The sequence below is a fragment of the Siphateles boraxobius genome, unplaced genomic scaffold (genome assembly GCF_051911475.1).
Source record: "Siphateles boraxobius isolate OS27281-9 unplaced genomic scaffold, OSU_SipBor_1 130, whole genome shotgun sequence".
In the NCBI taxonomy this organism is placed as follows: Eukaryota; Metazoa; Chordata; class Actinopteri; order Cypriniformes; family Leuciscidae; genus Siphateles; species Siphateles boraxobius.
Genome location: NW_027508734.1, coordinates 15571563 through 15595040, shown reverse-complemented (window position 1 = coordinate 15595040; position 23478 = coordinate 15571563). Strand labels below are relative to the sequence as shown.

Genomic DNA, 23478 nt, shown 5'->3' with positions numbered 1-23478 from the left:
AGACAGACAGAGAGAGAGAGAGAGAGAGAGAGAGAGAGAGAGAGAGAGAGAGAGAGAGAGAGAATATCTGTCTATGTGCTTTAGGGAATGAAAGGACACATCTGACTGCAAAATACTCAAAAGCAGGACAGTTTATCATGGCTGTCTCTAAAAACCTTGTGAGCTCTACATTTACATTTGTGCATTCAGCAGATGCGTTTTTCCAGTGATTTTGACTTTCAAAAAATTTATGATTTGCATTTTATCAGTATGTCCCTGGGAATATAATCCATGACTTTGGCGTTGCTGGGGCCTGGCAGTTGAGCTACATGAATGTTACCTACCAAGACAGTTTTATTTTGCTGCTGACTCGGGACATACAAAATGCCGTTTAGATTGGCAGATCTCCAAGATCGGAAACACAGTCACTGATACCAACGCCTTATCCTAACCTGCCATGATGGATCATCGATTTCTGCGCAACTTGATGCAATCTCAGCCAATCAGAAAAAGTCAAATTTTTTATAAAATACAATTAAGTGGATTTTGGACCAATAAGATTTCATTGTGGGTAGAACTACCTGGCTCAATCCTGCAAATACTTTGTGGTTGCAGCTGGTTAGGGACAAAACAATATTAATTCACATTTTCAATTCAATTGCCGCATTGTATTGTGCTTGGTTATGTGTATAGTGTGAGAAAATGCTCAATTTTCAATTCAGGAAATTCTCATACTTACAAAAAAATTCAATTACAGACAGGTGTTCCAACTCTCTCACTTCTCTCTCATTATCTTCTCTCTTCATGTAATTTAGCGGTTTCATTGAACTAAAACCAAAAGCATACTTGAAATAAAATAAATGTTAATTGAAATAAAATATAAAAACTTAAACTTATTTTATTTCAGTTAGTTGCCAAAGCAACATTCCATTTAGTTTAACTTGTAATGAAATCAAATCACTAAAAATGGGTTTGGATAATATTATATTGGGGTTGGATATCTATAGTATAATATTATAATAATATTAAAAACTTGAACCCTTAAACACAAACTGGACAAAATGATGGTGAGAATGATGAGAATTATAGGAAGCACACACAGGGAGAATGTAAAGCAATGATTGAGAGAAAGAGAGAGGCAAAAAATGTGCCACCTTGCCAGGAGAGGCCTTGATAATGTTGCCATGGAAACACTGAAATGGCTTCTGAGAAAGGATTGAATTAAAGAGAGAGAAGGAGAAGAGTGAAAAATGGTGCAGAGAGAATCCCTTCTATACATCTCAACAAGACCTCAGAAATGCAGCAGAGACACACACACACGTCTGAATTTCCCCATCTCTCTCTGACAGCAGGAGGGGAGAGCAGCAGAGTGAATTATTGAGTTGCTGTAATGTGTGTGGTGGGGATGTAAAGCAGTAATATGTATATTAATATGAATATTAAGAGCAATGAGCATATGAGGTTCACCTCATTAACCAACGCTAAACCCTATTCACTATCATCCGATTAGGAGCAGTTATAGTACAGCAGTAGGAGCGTGTGTGTAGTCTCTGTTCGCATGATTTTAAAGACTACCCAGTTTTGTGGATGTATGTTGTTTTTGATGTGCATCAGTGTAATTTATTAAGTTTGTATGTGTGCACGATCATCTACTCTGTGTGAAAAATACAGCATTTATAATGAAATTAAAGGCCTATCTCTCCCTCTCTACAGGCATGTGTTTAAAAGTCAATGTAATGCTATCAAACACTCATCTCCCACTGTGAGCCAAGTGCCTGCGGACTGCTTGCAAAATATCACACACTACCATTAGTCACAAACACTGACGTTCATTCGCTTAACAGGTTCCAATCAAATGCAATCCATCTGCAGCTACATTTATTTGATCCAAAAAATTGTGAAAATGTATTACTTTAACTGGTTTAATATACAGTACTGTGCAAAAGTCTTAGGCACTCTAGGCCAGTTATTTATATATTTTGCTGTAGTGTTTCAGTAGGAAATATCAGTTTACATTTCCAAACATTCATTTTGCCATTAATTGTAATAATCCAGTGAAATTTTTGTATTCACAAGGAGTCTGACAACAGCCGGTATGATCCACACAGAGATCTGATCTCATCATCATCGAGTCCGTCTGTGATTACATGAAGAAACAGGAGAAAAACTGAGACAAGATGCTTGAAGAAACCGACCTGCAAAGCTACTTGAAAAACTATGTGCAAGTGTACCTGGAAAAAAGCTGTTTTAAACGCAAAGGGTGCTCACACTAAATATTGATTTGATTTATTTAATAGAAATTAATTAATAAAATCAAATCTATTTTTGACATTTCCGAAAGTCTCTAAAGAAAGTGCCTAAAAGTTTTCACAGTACTGTAGATTTGCATTTGTTTCTTCATGTAATCCCACACGGACTCGATGATAGTGAGATCAGATCATACCAGCTGTTGTCAGACTCCTTTTGCATATAAAAATTTCACTGGATTATTAAAATGAATGAAAATACTAGTACAATGAAAATACTAATGTGCCCAAGACTTTTGCACAGTAATGTATTTCAAAACGTAAATTATTTATGTGAAGGAAAAGCTCTCATTATAATATGCTAATTAGTAGGGGCGGGAGAAAAAATCGATTCTTAGATGCATCGCGATGCGGACGTGGACGATTCTGAATCGATTCACAAATGTCAAAAATGTATTTTCAAAAAATATATATATATTTTTTTTATATATATATATTTATAATAACGTAATATTGACGGAACGCAAAAGTTGTCCAGACTCATTGTAGCCGTTGGGGTATTGTTCAGCCCGGTATTTAGCAGTCAATTGAAAGTTTCTTAATTTTTTCGCCACCGTTAGCTTATCAGGAGCCCTACCCGTGAACGTGAGACCGTATGGTTACTAGGCAACATGTTTAACAATGCCATTTGGCCACGGTTTAGGTAGAGACCTAAACATTATCTAAATCAACTAGTTGTTGGGTTGTCTAAATGACTAGGTCCCAAACGAGCTACATAGTTAGACCGATTCAGGGTCATAGCACAAAACTTGTACAAAAGTCAGTCGCCAATCAAAAGCCCACAAAAGTCTGTGGCGTGTGCACATAACAGAGAGGCGATGGCTGAGAGCGAAATCCAAACACCCTCCTGGTTAAAAGCTGACGTGTGGAAATATTTTGGCTTCTATGAAGTTGAAGGGGGAAAGGAGCTGGACAAGATCCACACTAGTTGTAAGCTTTGTAGAATAAAACTAACATATTTCGGAAACACGACAAATATGAGAAGCCATATGACACGTTTCCACCCAGAGGAGGAAAAACACTCGGCTGTACCGGTGTTCTGACGATTTGTGCTGCCTTGTCGAAAAATGCTACCCAAGCGCGAATCGATCACAGATAATGTTGATTCATTCTCTATTGTTTCCATAATGGTGTAGGTAAATCTCACAATATTATGACATCGTTATTTCTTTTAAATCAGGGTAAGTGTACGAGGAGCATATTTTGATATTTTAAATAAACTAGCAATTATCACATTTGATATAACAAGTAAAAATGACATTATTATATGAAATACAATTATAATAAAATTCGAAGTTAAGAGTACAGTATACGAAAAGTAAAAATTATCATCAAATATTCATCTTTGACCTGTCAAAGTTTCCTACAAGTCTCCACAGCAAGGATGCATAGATTTATGGGCGTGGTAAGCAGAAGAAAAATGAGTCTGCACATGCGCATAACCAGTAAGTAGCACATCTCGATGGGTAGCATGAATCGTCAGAACACCTTTCATTGTTTTATTATTAATTTACTACAAGTATGTTGCTAGTTCAGGCACACATTTATTTTCCTGTTGGTTCTTTGCAATGTTAATAAAATATATTGTACGTTAATTCTTTATGGGTCATTACTTTGTACTTTTAAAGCAAACTATTTATATTCACACACACACACAAAAAGATTCAGATCGATAATCGCTTTAGCATCGAATCGCAGCCCTCTGAATCGTAATCGGATCGAAAGGTGCCTAGAGATTCCCACCCCTACTAATTAGGTGATCAAGAAACATTAAAGGGTTAGTTCACCCAAAAATGAAAATGATGTCATTAATGACTCACCCTCATGTCAGTCCAAGCCCGTAAGACCTCCGTTCATCTTCAGAACACAGTTTAAGATATTTTAGATTTAGTCCGAGAGCTTTCTGTCCCTCCATTGAAAATGTATGAAAGGTATACTGTCCTTGTCCAGAAAGGAAATAAAGACATCATCAAAGTAGTCCATCTGACATCAGTGGGTTAGTTAGAATGTTCTGAAGCATCGGAAATACATTTTGGTTCAAAAATAACAAAAACTACGACTTTATTCAGCATTGCATTGTCTTCCGGTTATGTTGGGGATCCGCGTTCACGAGTCCGCAGTGACGCTGCTGACGTAAGACGCTGCTGACGTGTGTATGGTGCGTCCGTGTATTCGGGTTCAAATAAATATGGCTGGGCAAAAAAATGCAAGTCTTCCTCTGTGTGGAAATCCTTAGACATGTTTGTGAAGATTGTTTTGTTTCCAGCGTGCGTCTCCCTCAGACTGTAAACGAAGCTCGGGCGCACCAGACACACGTCAGCAGCGTCTTACGTCAGCAGCGTCACTGAACGCGGATCCCCAACAGAACCGAAAGACAATACAATGCTGAATAAAGTCGTAGTTTTTGTTATTTTTGGACCTAAATGTATTTCCGATGCTTCAAAACATTCTAACTAACCCACTGATGTCAGATGGACTACTTTGATGATGTCTTTATTTTCTTTCTGGACAAGGACAGTATACCGTTCATACATTTTCAATGAAGGGACAGAAAGCTCTCGGACTGAATCTAAAATATCTTAAACTGTGTTCTGAAGATGAACGGAGGTCTTGCGGGCTTGGAGCGACATGAGGGTGAGTCATTAATGACATTTTCATTTTTGGGTGAACTAACCCTTTACATCACCTCACTTAAGACATACAAACATAACCGACTGTGTTTACGTGAATAAAATAACTCAATTTGGTACTCGTGAACTGCAGAAGGAGTTAAATAATGTACAAACCTGCAATCTCGTACTGAAATTCAGGCCCTGTAACAACAACACTATTCACCCGGAGCGAATGAAACAAGTAAGTGAGAGAAGGCGGGTATATCAACTCGCTGACGGAGAAAGGAGAAGAGAAGCACAGCTGCTATCAGTTTATCAATAGTGCAGAAAATATGTATTGAAATGGTTTCAGATATTTCAGATTCGATATGCTACGTATCAAAAAACTATATTTTTGACAAGGGTGGTTTCACATTTGTTTTCCGATTGCCTGGTCCGAACCAGAGTTTGATTGCTTAAAAATGTAAAATTTTCCATGTTTGAGAGAGACGCTGACATGCAAACATAACTGTACAAACATCAACAATATCTTTTACATTTGTGATCATACACACAAAACTGACAAACATTGTCTACATAAGACTCATTGCTGCTTCCTTTCTCTTCTCCCAGCAACAGTTTTCAGGAGGAAATTATGTTTTAAATGCCAAATCAAGAGAAGCACAAACAGCAGGTCGATCTGATGAGCAGACGTGTTTGTGCTGCTCCAGAGCCCCTGATATCCCCTTACCACTGGCTTCCCTTCACCTCTTTAATGTTGGGATCAATGTTCTCTGGGAGCCATGCTGATCAACCCTCAACCTAAGCTACCCGAAAAAAGAAAAGAAAAAAAAAAGAAAAGAAAAAAACCTTTAATGAAATACGATTACATTCTGCATTCTGTTCCCTTATCCTAAATATTCAGTGCCTCGGAACACAGAACAAGAGTGTCATTAGTGCAGACTGAGAAGAGGAAGTGTTGCCATGGTTTCCTTTCATACCCCCGATTGTTGCTTGATCAAAAAAAGAGGAGAGAAGAGCAGAAGCCAAACACTTCGACAGACAAGATAGTTAGACAGACAAAAATGCACATTATTCCCTTCAAGGTCAATGACTTCAGACTAGTGTTATTTTAGTTTTTATATTTTGACCTTCTATTATTGTTTTTATTAATATGTTTTCATGTTTACATTTTCATGTGCTTTTGTCATTTTTATTAGTTTTTAAATATGGTTAAATTTATTTTTATTTCAGTTTTTATTTATTTTCAGTTAAAGGGGTCATGAACTGGCTTTTTAAAAAAAATTATATTGTTTGTCTGAGGTCAACTTATGACGTTCGCTTGGTTTTTACATTCAAAAACATCAAAATGAATAAGTAATAGGCTATTTTCTACTCTAGTTTTGAGCCTAGCTCAAAAACGCTCGGTTTTTATGGGCGTCTCGCATTGAAGACTTGGAAATAAACGCCCACTGCTGTGAGTGGATAACAGTTTTGCATAATAATGAGTTTCAACTCACTCGTCAGTGCACATGGGGGAAATTGTTTTGAAAACTTCCAATGTTGTAAAATGCCAACCGGAATGATTCGCCCATACATGTTCGACCCAGAGTCCGATCCCGAATCGCAGGACAATGAACCAACAACACCTCAAATACAACGGATACTTCAGCCTGTGACAGCGTGGTAAGTTATTGTTAATTGTTTATGCTACTTCTAATGTAGGCTATCTTTAATGTTTTTATAGAAATTTTACTCACATAAGTGTGTTGCACCATTCCTGTCGGATCCAATATAGAAGGCACAGCACCGTTTTTCAATCTTAATCGGTCTGCAAATCCTGTCTCGACCTGTGTCTTGTTTACAAAACAGTCCTCGGCGAAATGAAGCGAACAAACGGACAATGTTTTACCCACATCAGCTGGAACCTCATTAAAAATAAATTTTAACCATGCATTCCTATTGGAATCCAGAGGAAGCTTATGCAGCGACTGTCTTCTTCCACAACCAGGCACTGCACAATATTTAGTAAACGGCATGTTTACTGCTCGGTAGCTCGATCCGGTTTGTCATCACGAGGTAGGCCTATGTTATTTAGCTATGCCTGTAATGCGCGAATCGGTGGGCGGGGCTAAACCGGCCGTGTTGAAGTAGGCGTTGATCTTCTTCTGCGGGGGTGGTGTTTTATCCTCTTTGACGTCATAGTTCCCCAGTTTGAAAAACGAGTCGTTTGCTGAGCCTGGGATCAATAAAAGCATTTATTGGACTAACAAGGACGTTTTCAGTTCTGAAACTTACAGGACATTCTTATAATATGGTGACCTCTTAGATGTCAAAAGCTCAAGGAAAATTTGATTTCTCAGTTCATCACCGCTTTAAACTTACAGTTATTTCAGTAAGTTGACTAAAGGCGGGCATACACTGTGCAAGTTTGGTTTCAATGTTACTATAGTTCCGGATAGAAAAAAAAAAAAAAAAAAAAGAGTAAAAAAGATGAGTGTGCAAATGATTTGGTGAAAAGCAGGAAACAACACAGCCATTCCTTTCAACAAAAACAACAGAGTATGTGTGTGTGTGTCAGTGCATGCACACACTGTAGGGTTGCAGCCACCGCTAATGATATTCATAGATCTAGCCTATGTGACGTGGTTGTGCATGATTTAGCAATAGGGACTATAGCCTATACACTGGTCAAAATCGGGCCAACTCCACTAATTTTTTAATCCCTCTGGAGTCTGGGGCATTTTTTGGGGCTCTGGGGATGTTTTAACATGCACATAACATTTTAAAATAAAATGTTTTTAATGTTAAATTACTTTTTAGATTTTTATTCAGTAATGATGCCAAAAGAATACTTAGGCTCATAAAAAGGCTGTACAAATATTGGTAAAGAGCTCAAAATGCAGGGTCCAACATTTAAATGTACTCAAAACCAGGTATGGCCTAATTCAGACTGAGGAGTATATGATAAATATATGAAAATACATGCGCTCGTAACGTACTCGGCTTGGCTGGTAATTCCTCTCTCACAATGCTAGCCACGACCATGCAAGCATCAACAATTTCCACAAGATTTCTCCTGAGATAAAAATCGCCGGCAAGCTCGTACGACAGCAAAAAAATGCAATAAAAAAACTTGCACTGTGTGCCTGGCTTGAGCATCATGTCTAATTGATTTAGTTTAAGTTATTATCTACTATTTATATTTTATTTTAATTAACAAACAAATACATTTTTTAATAGTTTTGGTTAATGATATTAATCTAGCTCCAGACAGATTAAATATCAATTAATCAAAAGCTCTGCTGTAATGTTAGATGAAAAAAGGGTCCCTAAAGCCCAAACTTTAGCATTAAATTAGAGTTCATTTGTTAAACTGGGATGGGCCTGAGGGTTAGCAACACTCTCTCTCGGTCTCTCTCAGATGAACTCTTCTCACTCCGTCACACACAGTTAAATGTGCTGCATACAGCACAATCGGAACAAATCAGCTAGGACACCATGTGACCTAGCTGGAGTCCCTGTGCATGAACCCCTGGCTGGATATGGCTTGGAGCAAAAGGGGTCACTCCCTGGAGCCAGTGCTTTAAGGACTGCTCTGATCTGTGACCTGATTTGTATCTGAAGTTCCGGTAGATTTATTAGGACATGGATGGATACCTTCATCTGTGTAAAGGGGGTAGGCTAACAGAAAAAAATAAACTGGGGTGTCTGGAGAGAAGGCGGTGGGCTAACTGGAGAGTGAAATATGGCTGTGGGCTGAATGGAGATGGATGAAACCTTCAGCCCAGAGAAGACCCAAAAGAATGATTACTTCCGTTTGATATTCAAACAAAAACTTAACGTCAGCATGAAATGAAAATCATCTATTTTCTATTTTCTTTAAAAGAATGTTGTTGTGAACGATTCAGCCATGTGCGTGTTTCTTTTCTTTTTTTCCAACTTCCATTACATAGAGACTTTAAGGCCTGGTTTCACAGACAAGATTAAGTTAGGAATAGGCCAACACAATGACATATTACAGCCATAAAGTACAGTGTTAACCCATCATCATCAGTGACCCTTGCATGCAAGCAGAACAATGTATTTTCATTGTAACAAAATCTTTCACAAACTCACGCCTTGCTTCTGTTGATTTTGTCGTTGCCTGAATGGTAACCTGGAGGGATTTGCCCGCTGTGGATTTAGCTTTGTTCTTGAGATGAACTTTTGATTTCAAATGGTCGTTACATGTGTCTTTGTGGGTCCAGTCAACAGTATGTTGACAAAACTTACAAAACAGTTGTCCAGACTCATTGTAGCCGTTGGGGTATTGTTCAGCCCGGTATTTAGCAGTCAATTGAAAGTTTCTTAATTTTTTCGCCACCGTTGGCTTATCAGGAGCCCTACCCGTGAACGTGAGGACGTATGGTTACTAGGCAACATGTTTAACAATGCCATTTGGCCACGGTTTAGGTAGAGACCTAAACATTATCTAAATCAACTAGTTGTTGGGTTGTCTAAATGACTAGTTGACTAGGTCCCAAACGAGCTACATAGTTAGACCGATTCAGGGTCATAGCACAAAACTTGTAAAAAAAGTCATAGTCGCCCCCCCCCAAAAAAAAACAACATGAAAAGATTTATGGAATAAAATGCAAAAAAAAAAAAAAATGTTCACAGCATGCAATTTGAATCGGAACCGTCTTGAAATGCATTACTGAAGACAGCATATTTGTAACAAAATTTGTTATGCTGAGTTTTTAAAAAATATATATATAAATAGGCCGGGTGTTTTCGACAAGCAACTTGTATGATGGACAACTAATCGACCATTCACTCGCTTTTCACTTTAGCTTTTGAAATCGTGATCACGCATACTCTGTGTATATGGAGTACTGACCGCACATTTTACAAGATAATATATTTGTCAATGACAAGATTTTGCACAAGTTCTCCGCCATCATCTTGTCAGTCATCTCTTCTTTCACTAGTCACATGATAGGTGAAATATATCTGAAATCCTGCTACGACTCTGCAGCCTGTGCTGTATGGAGTAGAGCAGACTCTTTGGGCCCTTTCAAACACTAGTGTTTGAAGCAATGTGTGTAGCGCAATGTGACGCTAGGCGTGACGAAAGTGTTTTTGCTAGTTTCAACGGTGAGACTCTGATTGGTTTATTTCAAGTTACACCCACAACACAGACACCCATCACTCATTAAGAGAATAGGGACAACCCTTTTAGATCATGCGACCATTTTTCCTGTCGTTAAACTAGCAAAAGTGGACTTGCGCCTTGTGCTTTAGACTTAGACTAAAGAATAAGATCGTTAAAATAGGCCCCTTTTATAGTGTATAGCCTAATTGTAGCGTCTTTTGTCCAACTGAACTAAATGGTTTTTATTTCTATAAAAAAGCAAAACGACAGTGGGGGCGATGCCGCGATGGGCAAGTAATGTAATCGGTGTACGGTCGAACACTGTTTAACACTGACTACCACAGGAAGCCTACATCATGACCAGCAGTCTGAGATTGATGGCACTGTACAGAAGTGGATTGATTCACAACATCAATGATGACCACCGTGACACCCATGTAAAGTAACTGCAACAACATAGCATTGATCATGGCCTACTGCTGTCAGAAATTGCTGAGTAAGCATGCTGAAAACAGACTCGCTATGTGAATGTCTGTCTGTGTGTGTTTTTGGGTTTGCTCACAAAACCGGAAACAAATGATTTAAAGAAGTACTTAGGCCTACTCATGTTGACAACTGAAGTGAATAAAAGAGAGAAAATGAGACAGGCACTGGTTTAGTCCAGCTGTCTAATATCCCTAATATGTAGTGTGACCTAGAAAACCCTTTTCAATGGGCTCAAAAGACAGGCCATGCTTGCATTTTCTTTTTTTGGTGTAGGGTAACAAAAGGCCAAGGCAAACTAGCAGCAAACAGCACTTTTACATAGGCATTGCACACAAACACATTTGCACACAAAAACACAAAGCAGAGAGGTGGCCTGTTGTACAAATACAGACATACAGTTCAGCTAAACAGAAACTTGAGTCGAGACTTGACTTGGACGTTAAAGACGTGTGAACATGTTAATTCAGTACATTTACCGAATAGACATTAATGCTAAAGTTCAAGTAAACAGATCCATTCCGGCTCATGACACAGTCACAATCAAGGGGGGCGTCTCAAAGTTGGTGATGACACTAGGCAGTGGACACACATCATTTACTTGAGCTAACATGATCAAATTGACACCCTCTGGAGTCTGGGGCAGTGTTGGGGCCCTGGAGATGTTTTCAGTTTTTAAAAAAAATAATAAATGTTGAGATTTTTTTTTTATTCAGAAATGATATCAACCAAAAATTTAGGCTCATAAGAAAAGCAACATATATAGGCAACAGATGTTGGTAAAGAGCTCAAAGTGCAGGGTCCAACATTTACTCAAAACCAGGTAGGCCCTAATTGAGACTGAGTCTGAGAAATGAGAGAATAATTACATGAAAAGATGGACAGACTTTTGTTGGACAGAAAACAAACAAAGAAAAAATAAAGGTAACCGATTATTTTTGTGTTTATAATTATCATAGTTTTGTTTTTGTAGATTAATGCAAGAAAAATCACTCTCACACACACTCACAATGTGACACGCATATATTCAGAAGACAGCAAGCCCTTAGGCAAACTAGATCGACCTATTATAAATTAAACAAAAATATCGATGTATAACGTCGCAGTTCCTAATAAAGTTACCAGTCTCAATTGACAACATATTTTATTTGTTAGTACCACATGATTTCTCGCCAAAGCAAATAATAATAAAATGCCCACTACATGTTACGAATATTTCCACGGTATCACATTAATCCTCGTTACAGCAATAAAACACATAACAAAACACCCCACAGCATTTTTACGTGATCAAAACAGAGCACTTGCGCGCGGTGTTAGCGTTAGCAGCTCAGCTTTGTCCAAGCCCATGAGAGATGCAAAACCGATTAAAAGACCGTTTACCTGTATGTATATCAAGCACTGGCGCGGCGTCTCTTTGATTTCGGTCCGTATGTTTCTCTCCCACTGTATTGTTACATCGCATGCGTCGCTCAACATCTATTATCTGCAACGGCTAATATGAATAACGGTACGCGAGACAGGTTCAGTTGTTTGTAAATCTCGGAACGATGCTTCAAGCGTGCGCGTTTCCTTGACAGCGTCGAGTCTTCTGCTAGAGCAAGATAAACGCTGCCCTACGCGCATGCGCAGACTCTAGCCTTGACCACCTCCCACCAAAATAAGGACCGACTGGAGCAGCAGAGGAAGAAAATAATTAGCACTTTACCTCAGAAATCTTTACAAAATAACAGTGAGGACGGTCCAATAAGACTACATTGCGGAGTTCCGTTATGTTCTGTCGTCTGATAAATGTCAGTTACGGTTGAACCCATTATAAGCATAAACAGACAAATTAATGGTCTTTTCTAAACAGAAATGTCCCCACTGCGGTGATGTTAGGAATATATTTTCGTAAATTACTGTGTAAATTCAAATTGTGAAAATTTGAGCTCAGAGTAGGCCTATGCATCATTTGTTTCTTATTCCGTACATTTGTATTTCTATCAGTAGATGGCAGCACCGTTAAGTATCTCTCTCTCTTTCTCTCTCTCTCTCTCTCTCTCTCTCTCTCTCTCTCTCTCTCTCTCTCTCTCTCTCTCTATATATATATATGTGTGTGTGTGTGTGTGTGTGCGTGTGTGTGTTCATAAATATATATGAATCCACAAACATACATATAAATATATATGTTCTTAAAATACAAGTATTGCCTTGTTACATACATATATATATATATATATATATATATATATATACAAATTTTCTGTTACAGAAATTGTACGTCTATTGATAATTACATATATATATATATATATTTATTCCAAAGACGTACATTTTCTGTAAAATATTTTAGAAGTATATAGGCCTATTTATAAATCAATATAAACATATAACAAGGTAATACTTGTATTTAAGCACAATTTTGATTAACTTTACGTCATCGTGTGGCTTTTAATTTTACAACCTGTGTTAATGTCAGCAGTTTACACCAAACGCATGTTAATATTTTGTAAAAGAGGTATTAACATTATATAATTTACGGACATTAGTTCCATGCTAGTTCATAGTATTTAAACTGTATTTAAAAGATTAATTGTTTTTTTTAGTCTGAGGTAAAATATCTAAACATATGGCTTATATGTAATTTCCACAAAACGATTTTAAATATGTAACTGTGTTTAAAATGTAAAGATTTCCCACCCACTGATGCATCTGGCGCTGTCCATGGTCCTGGAATCATTTTGATTCCATTGTAGGTAGATGTACCCAAACTCTTAAAGATATGTTTAAAATCTACAAAACGTTACAAACACAATGACCACCACAGTGAGGTGAATGATAATAGTTTTTTTTATTAAATAAATAGCAGCTTCACCAAATGATAACAATGTGAGGATGATGGGAGTTTTATAACAAAAAAGAGAGGATCTGGTAAAACATTTACAGGCTATGGTATAAACATTGGAGTTTGAACAAGGGCAGGTGATACAGGAGAAATTCTAAGGTTCTACACAGGAAAACAGCAAAAATGTACAGCTTTATACATTATATATCCATAGACATTCTCAAATGAGTATTTTTGGTCTTACTGACCAACATCTGTTGCCATGGAGAGTTCGTCCATAAAAAAAGTAAATTTTTTTAGTACTTTTGTCTGTTGTGCAATGTTGCTGCTTCTCTCATTCTGTCATGACAACAAAATTTTGCCTGCTCTTACCCACCTTAGCCCCTATTATAACTGTATACTATTAAAATTGCGGTGTAAATAGATTTATTCCCCCTCTGAGCCGCATTGAACAGTTTGTGTAGAGACATCTAACCACATTTTCAAAAGCACTTCTGTGCCACCTTTACAGTGTAAATTTGGCATACGACTTTAACCCCATTGTTCTGTTAGGTCTGGTTTGCTATAGGTCACTGTGAGAAGTGGTTTGCAGTCATTTCCTCTGTATTGTTAGGCCAGGAAATAAGACATTACCCCCAACTGTATAATCGTTTTACTGCCACTCAAAGAATTCAGCAAATCGTTACTGGAGGTGTTTATACAAGTTACACAAACAATGATCTGACTTGCAAATGTATTTAGATAGCATAGCTTCATCCATATTGAAATGCAACTAGCTTGGATGACACAGTAACTCTTTTTTGGATTCAAACTAGGTCTTTTTGTAATTATTCAACTGACCACATGAGGATGCTATGACTCTATCTTACACAAACTGCTGTCTCATAATGTCAAATGCTGCTTTAGTAAGAGACCGGGTGCTCATGCAGTACTTAATGGCATTCAAACATCTGAACCTGTTAACACACACACACATACACGCGCACACACACATACACGCGCACACACACGCACACGCACGTTACATTCCATCTCCCTTTTCCGACCTTGGTCAGATTATTGTTTCTGTAGCTAACTCAGCATACATTCTATGCTCTGATACAGTCAATGAGAGTTACAAGTTCTTATAAGTGTGACATCTCAAGCATCACTCGGAGCTCTGTCACACCTGTCCTATTTTCCAAGTCAAACTAAAATATATTTTTCAGACACTGCTGGTGTGTTCTGTGTGATTGTGACCGCTGCTGATGGAGAGCTCTGTTATTCCCAGTTTCAGCTCTAGTCCGGGGTCAGTGTCCATGTCATGGGGCTCCAGATTTCGGATTCCGTTCCCGTCCCCATTGCGGCAGTTACTGTTCCGGTCAATCGAAACTTTTTCGCAGATCAGGATAGGCGTGACAGCATGAGATGGACAAGGAACGTGTATAGAGATGGGTTTAAGCCCCACCTGGCTGTACTGGCAGTGCAAGTAGCTTGAAAATGCCCTTCGGTAGGTCTTGTTAAACAAAGTGTACACTAAAGGGTTGACACCTGATGAGATGTAACCCACCCAAACGAACACATTGAGCAGTTCCGTGAGCAGAGGCTCGTTACAGGCTCCACGGCAGAGGACATACAGAACGTTGGTGATGAAAAAGGGACACCACATGAAAAGGAAGAGGAAGAACACTACACCCAACACTTTGGATGCTCGCCGCTCGTTCTTGATGGCCTGCATCATGCCTCGCCGCCCGCGGGCTCCACCCGGGTCCCGTCCAGCGGGCGAATTCATTTGAGACGGCGCTTCTGAACTTGGGATTATTGAGATGGTGTCCAGGGGCATGGTCAGACTGAGCGCGTTTCCATCGCTGTTGTTGATCCGTAGACAGTTCAGACTGCTGCGACGTGACGGAGCCGACGACGGCTCCAACTGGGAAGTGGGTTGAGCTGGAGGCTGCAATGGCTGCTGAGAAGAGGCTTTGCCCTCGTAGAGGAAGACTGTGGCCTGACGCTGAAGTGCTTGGACAGTGAGACAATACGTGACCACCATGATGACCAGAGGAATGAAGAAAGCAACAAAAGAGCCAACCAGTATGAAGCGTTCCTCGTTCAGAGCACAGTTGTCGTTTATAAGGACCTTATCTCTGTTACGCAGTCCGATCACTGGGATAGGCATTGAGATACCTGGAGTTGGGGAAAAGTAAGAGAGAATATTAAACAAATATATACGTAAACAAACACCAAAGAAACAGTCTGACTAACAAAGTCTGAGACAGATGCTGGAGACAAGAGACCAACAAATCTTCTCTCTTATCCGACTAGATCAGTATTCCTGATGGTTGACATAGAGAACATTTTATTTAATTAGAGCAGATGAATGAGATTGTCAAGGCAGATAGAAACCTTAATGCTGTTTTGGATCCAGATAAGAATCAAATAAACATTGGGCTCATGTTCAAACAAGAGAGAGGTTAGATGTGTGAACTCTCTGTCATCTGCACTGTCATTACTAAGTCTTATAAGACAAGAACCTTCTATGGAGAAAAGAGATGAACAGGAGACAAAGAGAAACATAAAAGGAGAATAGAAAGAACATTGTTGCTATTGTTGCTAGAACTAATTAAAAATATTTTTTTTTTGTTAGCTGGAAAAAAACTGAATAAAAAATAAAAAATATAAATATCTAATGAAAAACATAAAAGAAATGCCTTGGCAACTAGTTGAATAAATAAAAATAACTTTATATCAATAAAAGATCATTAGAAATATTAATAAAAACCATAATAGTACACACTCTGAGATGGAAACAATAGAGGAATGGAAAGCCTATATGGATGAGAGAAAGAGAGACACTATGTCCAAGAAAGGGTTTAGGCTTGCATTAATTTCAAAGAAAAACAGGGAAAGAAGAGTTTATTTTTCTAGAAATGAGTCCACTAAAATCATTAAACCTTCAAACACCAGTTGTATGGATCAGATAAGTCATGGTCACACTACATTAGAGTCACAAGACTCTAGAGGGCGCTAATGCAGAAGCATGCCAATCCTTTAGCATTCCACACACAATGACAGGCTGTGGTTTACTTTATTGAACCGTAGGTGGTGATCTTCACTACAAGTATGTGATTACCAAACCACAAACATTCAATTAATCTAAGCTACTCTGAATTTAGAGGATCTGCTCGGGTGATGGAGAAAATCACCACAATCACCAAACCCTTGCTTGTTTATACAATGTAATTTCAAATCATTTTCATTGTTGCGATCTGAGGGGCCTTTTAGACCCAGCTGGAGCCTTGAAAAAAACATAACCTGGCATTCTGAAGAGTCCTGTGAGATATGAACACATTCCAGTAATAGATTCAAGAGGATTGCAGTGGACTGGCATTGACTTCAGTAGGTACAAATGGTACAACTGTTCAGTCTAAAGATCTCTACTGTCATTGGAAAATAATGTTGTGTTTGTCCTTTCTTTTCTTCTGCAGGATTTTCAGGCTGCTGCTCTGCTGGTTATCTGGGATTGCCACACCATTCCAGGCATTTACATGCTTGTTTTTGTAAGAAATAATCAATGATAATATCAATGTTTTTCTGACCTATTGAAATAGTCCAAACTGCAGCGATCTTCAGCATGGCCTTGGTGCGGGAGTTGAAGCGACTGTGCTCAATCGGATTGCGTATGGCCACGTAGCGGTCGAGGGAAATGGCACACAGGTGCATGATGGAAGCAGTGGAGAAAAGCACGTCCAGATATATCCAAATAGGACAGAGAGCACTGGGCAATGGCCAGGCATAATCTGGGGAGAGAGAGAGAGAGAGGGAGAGAGAGAGAGAGAGAGAGAGAGAGAGAGAGAGAGAGAGAGAGAGAGAGAGAGAGAGAGAGAGAGAGAGAGAGAGAGAGAGAGATTGCTTTGAAAACATCTTTAATAAAACACATGAAGAAAAGGAAAGAAAGAAAGAAAGAAAGGATAGCTAGCTAAGAGAGACAGAAGGCAAAGTGGTCCTGCATGGCAGATCATATTATACAAGTCCAGACAACTGACTTTAGACCAAGAGCTAAAAAAGACTGTTATGTCAGCAAGCTTAAAATAACCAACATTAAGAAACAGTCAGGTTATGTAAAAAGAAAGTTGTGAGTTGTGTAGGTTCAAGGATGAGAGAGAGAGAGAGAGAGAGAGAGAGAGAGAGAGAGAGAGAGAGAGAGAGAGAGAGAGAGAGAGAGAGAGAGAGAGAGAGAGAGAGATACACACACACACACACACACACACAGTCACACTGGGTCTTCAGGGATAATACCAGAATTATAAAACAGCCCTGGTTCTAATTTGTCTAATTTGTTAGTTTGTTTTCCAGCTGGCTACAATGCTCAGAATAGTGTGATGTGAAAAACCTGCATTATTTGCGTAAAACAATGACTTCATTTAATAAAATGTGTCCTTAATGTGACTTAATAAAACTAGATTTTTAGAGTGGTTTTGTCTGTCACCGCCAAGATGTTATGATGTTGTGGGTGGCTGCCAGTGAATTGCTATGCAGTTGCTAGGATGTTTTGGGTTGTTACCAGGACATTTGCCCATGTGTTTCTAAGTGCTAGATGGTAACCTACTGGCTCAGATCGAAATAACCCATCCACAAACCTCATAATTTGAATTAGAATTCATGTCTATTTAGGACAAGCTGCAAGCAAAAAAAAAAAAATTATGAAGAGTTTCTGATCAACATTTAAGTTACTGTTAAATTTTAGTTCCATGGGAGACTGGTCTCGAGACCATTTTTTGAAGGTCTTGGTCTTGTCTCGGTTTCAGACTAAGAAGACTCATTGTCTAAGAAGACTCTAAGGGCCCTATTTTTACGATCTGAAACGCAAGTATCAAACGTAAAATGCAAGTAACGGTAACGCTTCATTTTACAGTCCTGTTTCCCATGTACAAACTATGTACTTATTATAGTAATTACAATAACTGGGTAATAACTGGGTAATAACTAGGTACTAACCATGAACCTACCCCTAAACCTACCATTAACCCATGTACTTACCTTATATTACCCAGTACTTTCTAGGTAAGTACACTGTAAGTACTGTACTGTAAAATGAAGCATTTCCCAAATAACTTTGTAGGCGGGTCTCGGGCGCTGTTGCTATTATACCGGCTGGATAAATGACTCTTGCGCCAAAAGCAAATCTAAAATTGGTTGGTCTGAAGTAGCTACATTACTCATAGGTGTGGTTTGGGCGTAACGTGAAATAAACCAATCAGAGCATCATCTCACATTCCTTTTAAAAGCAGGCGCGCTTGTTCCTTGGCGGATTGCTATTATGATGGTGGATTTGCCAGGTGCACGCCAGGACCAGTTCACAGCCGAGGAGACCGACGTTCTCGTCAGGGCCGTGTAAGTCAGAGAAGTGACATTGTATGGGGATGGGAGAAACCCACCCATATTAGCTTCACTTAAACAGGCGTATAATAATTTGGGTAAATGTGTAAGCTAGATTTATGCCTATTTTTTCACATCTTCATGGACACCACAATGATTTCCCTCGTGTGGTAATATTTTTCCTCGTAATCATGTATGGTTTGCAAAAATGGAAACTGCTGCGTCTGTGTATATGAAGAAGCAAAGTGTATGCGCGTTGTGCACAGGCTACATTATGGCCAAGCATGCACCCTTAAAATAGCATCTGAATAACGCACCACTGAATTTAGACTAGGTTTTTCCTGGTCTGTGGCGGAATTGTTTTCTGAAACTGCAAAATAGCACAAGGGAACGTTTGCGCCAGAATACTCCTCCTCTTTTCGCTGAACCCCTCCTGGGAGTTCATTCCCTAATTTACCGACGTGCGTCTGTGGAGGGAAAAGTCCGCTGTGCGTCGGGAGCAAAATAGGAATGATACATACGTCGGTGTAAATAGTTAATTGCGCTGGGTGCAAGATAGGGAAATTGCAAAATTGTGGAAACACTAAATGTATTTGTTGACATTCATGTGATCGGATGTACTTATTTTCTAATTTGATTTATTTTGTTACTGTTGTGCCAGGTCAGAAATGAACAGGGTGAAAAATCTCACCAAAATTCATACAAATGCCTACAAAATTCAAGATATGATTGAACTGTTTTTTTAATAAGAGCAAGAGATCTGTTTGAAGTGCGACCGCGAACGTGATATTGATTTTTTATAAAAAATAGATTTTAAAAACATCTTTGCACTGCCACTCTGCAATGCAAAGATGAATTTTGTTCATTCTTGCCCAGCTTTGGTCTTGACTTTGTCTCAGTTGGTCTTGACTACAACCTGTCATACAAAATTTCAAGCTTCAATTGATACGCTTTACAGTAGGTGACAGAAGTGGCTAAATGAAAACATTCCTCAGAAAGGACACACTGTAATGCAGGGTCAGATACTCTAACAGCAAGGTCTACAGGTCTGGAGGGACATGTCTGAGGGTTCGGAAGACATTAGCGCCACACGAGGGTTGAGTCATTGTCAATTTAAAATGTTATTGAAGCCCTGGGAAAGTGCAGGCACTCCAATCAGGGGCTGAATGAGACTGGTCCGAATCCAGACAGCATTTTAGAGCTCAGAACACCTGGACTGGAGATGAGGGAAACGTCTGATGCCAAGTTAGCGAAATTAATGATAACAGAGTTCTCAGCCAGCGTGGGACCAGCAAGTGTTCAGACACAGATGGCAAGTGAGGGGTTTCCTCTCCTCGTTTATTTGTCCATATCGTTTGTTTTTCCCATTCAAGTTCTGCTGTGCACAACACATCCAATTACACCGGTCCTAAAGGGTTAAATAAGGGGCAAGAGAAAAAGACAAAGTGGGATAAAGAGGAGAGGCAGAAAATAAAAGACAGCCAGTGTTGTGGAGTAACTAAAAGTAGTGATCACAGTACATCACTGATTTAATACTGTTCTGTCACATTCTGTTGTGTATACAGCCTTACAACTGGAGCAATAATCAAACATATTCTCCCATAATGTTCTCTTTCATGTAGCATTGGGAATTTCAAATCATATTAGTGAATCAATTAGTTTAAACGGTTCATGTCATTTGAATACTTGTGCAGAAATTCCTGCACAGCTTTTTACATAGTCCTTTTTGTAGCAAAATAAAAAAAATAAAAATAAAAAAAAGAGTCTCCTTTACCAACCTGTTTTTACATATTACAGACAACTTTATTCAATGCAACTTAGGTTGCATTCAAGGTATACATTTCGCCAGCATGCCTGGTAATCAAATCCATGACATTGCCATTATTAGTGCCATAATTTACCAATGGTTCAGACAGCAGATATGTTGTACTATTCTAAACTGTGGTGATCTGGCTGTATAAAGGCCCGTTCACAACAAGGACGATAACTATAAAGATAACTATAAAGCTATAGTTCTAAAAATCGTTCTCAATATGAAAGAAATAGCAGAGTTCACACCACAGCTATAACGGCACAGAGAAACGATATCATTGGAATCACTTTCAGAACGATTTTATCCAGCTGATGAACGATAAAAACATCGACAGCCAATCAGAATCTATCCTGCTATAACGAGCTTGAGCATTTAAAATAACAGACAAGCACGTGCTTAGAATAAACAGAACATTATTGTATGTTTTAATAGTTTTTCTTATTATTAATAGGCTTTAAGAGTGAACACAAAAACTAGAAAGGGGGGGGGGGGGGGTAAACATAATTAAGAGGGCATGGGGGGCAACATTTCCTCACATGTTAACAAGCAACTTCATCTGCATGTTGATGACAGAGAGCACACAATTTAACTATCTTTCATCCCTTGATTGGTCCAGCTGCATACGGCCCTTTGCATCTTGCTTTGATTAATTGGAATAACTGATAACTCAGCCCTGATTTACATGTTTAGTAGAATAATTTCTCTCTTAGACAGAGACGGAGTGTTGGAACACTTCAGAGACATGAAAAATCAACTGTTGCTTTCTGTAGATCACTGATATAACTGAAAGTTAATGAACTCCTTAGGCTCTATGAACAATTTTCAGACATGATGAACAACTTTACACACATTTTAAACACATTTTCTCTCAGTGATAAATGTGGACTCTCTAATAATAAGTCTAATACTTATCTAATAATGCTCCTGTAGCTCAGAAAGTAGTGTTAGCGACATCAGGATTAATGGTTTGAATTCAAGGGAACATGCATGCGTGCAAATATATATAGTTTGAATGCACTTGATTTTGCGGTCAAATGCATAAATGTAGATGTTTAATATCCCATATTTTAACATCCATAATAATATCATTCAGCAAACTAGACAATTAAACCACTGTTAAGAAAATTAGGATAAAAAAACACTCTAATGGCTGTTTTTAACTAATTTACATTTAGACAAATTGGTTGTGAATTTGTATGAATTATTATTATCTAATTCACCCCAATGAGGGTTAGATTTAGCAGTGCAGTTAGGGATGGACCTAAAAATCATAAAAATAAAAAAATGCCACCAATTCATCAAAACGTAAAATAATTACATTTTCTCTTGAGATGGGGTTGGATAGGAATATATACAGTGCCTTGCGAAAGAATTCAAACCCCTTCATTTTTTGTAAAAAAAAATGTATGTTGCTGGCTTATGATAAAGGGATAGTTCACCCAAAAATGAAAATTAGCCCATGATTTACTCACCCTCAAGTCATCCTAAGTGTAAATGACATTCTTCTTTCAGACAAATACAAATACTAACGGAGTTATATTAAAAAATGTCCTGGCTCTTTCAAGCTTTATAATGGCAGGGAATGAATGGCTGTATATATTTTTAAGTCAATAAAATAGTAATAGTAAACTAGCAAAAATAGTAAACTAAGCAACAACAAAACTGGGTATTAAGCAAAAAACACTTACGCGCTCTTGCTGTGCTCACCAACTGACAGCTTGTCCATATAGACAAGTATTCAAACTCTTAACTCAGTACTTAGTTAAAGCACCTTATAACCACAGTAAATAACCACAGTAAAGTGTGGAGATGGCAGCATCTGAAAGGGCAGAAGGTTCACCTTCCAACAGGACAATGACCCTAAGCACACAGCTAAGACAATGCAACATGAACAAGAAATGCAACAAGAAACCTTAAAATATCTGTCCACCGAGGATCCCCATCCAACCTGACAGAGCTTGAAAGGATCTGAGGAGAAGAATGGCAGAAAATTGCCACATGCGGATGTGCAAATCATGTCACATCATACCCAAACAGACTTGGGGCTGTAAAGGTGCTTTAACTAAGTACTGAGTTAAGAGTTTGAACACTTGTGCAATGTTGTGCAACTTATTTCAGTTTTTCCTTTTTTTTTATTGCAATGTTGTCACAGATCTGTTTTAGAAGGGGTTTCTTAAAAAATTAAGGGATCTGAATACTTGCTACTATATACAGTATATATACACTCACCTAAAGGATTATTAGGAAAACCTGTTCAATTTCTCATTAATGCAATTATCTAATCAACCAATCACATTGCAGTTGCTTCAATGCATTTAGGGGTGTGGTCCTGGTCAAGACAATCTCCTGAACTCCAAACTGAATGTCAGAATGGGAAAGAAAGGTGATTTAAGCAATTTTGAGCGTGGCATGGTTGTTGGTACCAGACGGGCTGGTCTGAGTATTTCACAATCTGCTCAGTTACTGGGATTTTCACACACAACCATTTCTAGGGTTTACAAAGAATGGTGTGAAAAGGGAAAAACATCCAGTATGCGGCAGTCCTGTGAGCGAAAATGCCTTGTTGATGCTAGAGGTCAGAGGACTCCACTGATTCAAGCTGATAGAAGAGCAACTTTGACTGAAATAACCACTCGTTACAACCGAAGTATGCAGCAAAGCATTTGTGAAGCCACAACACGCACAACCTTGAGGCGGATGGGCTACAACAGCAGAAGACCCCACCGGGTACCACTCATCTCCATTACAAATAGGAAAAAGAGGCTACAATTTGCAAGAGCTCACCAAAATTGGACAGTTGAAGACTGGCAAAATGTTGCCTGGTCTGATGAGTGAACATGACAATTAGTTCACTGTACTAAAATGGCCCCCACAGTCACCAGATCTCAACCCAATAGAGCATCTTTGAGATGTGGTGGAACGGGAGCTTCGTGCCCTGGATGTGCATCCCACAAATCTCCATCAACTGCAAGATGCTATCCTATCAA

The 23478-nt window shown here is 38.7% G+C and overlaps 2 protein-coding genes across 11 annotated transcripts in view; both read right to left on the bottom strand.

The window, feature by feature from the left end:
* LOC143737119 (actin-binding protein WASF3) overlaps window positions 1-12124 on the bottom strand; it is a 34198-nt gene extending 22074 nt beyond the window's left edge. For 3 of the 5 annotated variants that reach the window (XM_077228084.1, XM_077228085.1, XM_077228086.1), the window contains exon 1: window positions 11885-12124. The gene's annotated coding sequence lies outside the window, so the exon portion shown is untranslated. Of the gene's footprint in view, window positions 1-11879 lie in introns of all 5 variants that reach the window. The other 2 variants (XM_077228088.1, XM_077228087.1) reach the window with 1 other exon arrangement.
* Window positions 12125-13310: 1186 nt separating this feature from the next.
* Window positions 13311-23478, bottom strand: part of htr2cl1 (5-hydroxytryptamine (serotonin) receptor 2C, G protein-coupled-like 1) — a 113655-nt gene continuing 103487 nt past the window's right edge. For all 6 annotated transcript variants that reach the window (XM_077228098.1, XM_077228102.1, XM_077228100.1 and 3 more), the window contains 2 exons: window positions 16899-17099; window positions 13311-15486 (listed from right to left, as the gene is read on the bottom strand). In XM_077228098.1, coding sequence (XP_077084213.1) covers window positions 14528-15486; window positions 16899-17099 — 1160 coding nt within the window. In that variant the 3' untranslated portion in view covers window positions 13311-14527. The remainder of the gene's footprint in view (window positions 15487-16898; window positions 17100-23478) is intronic.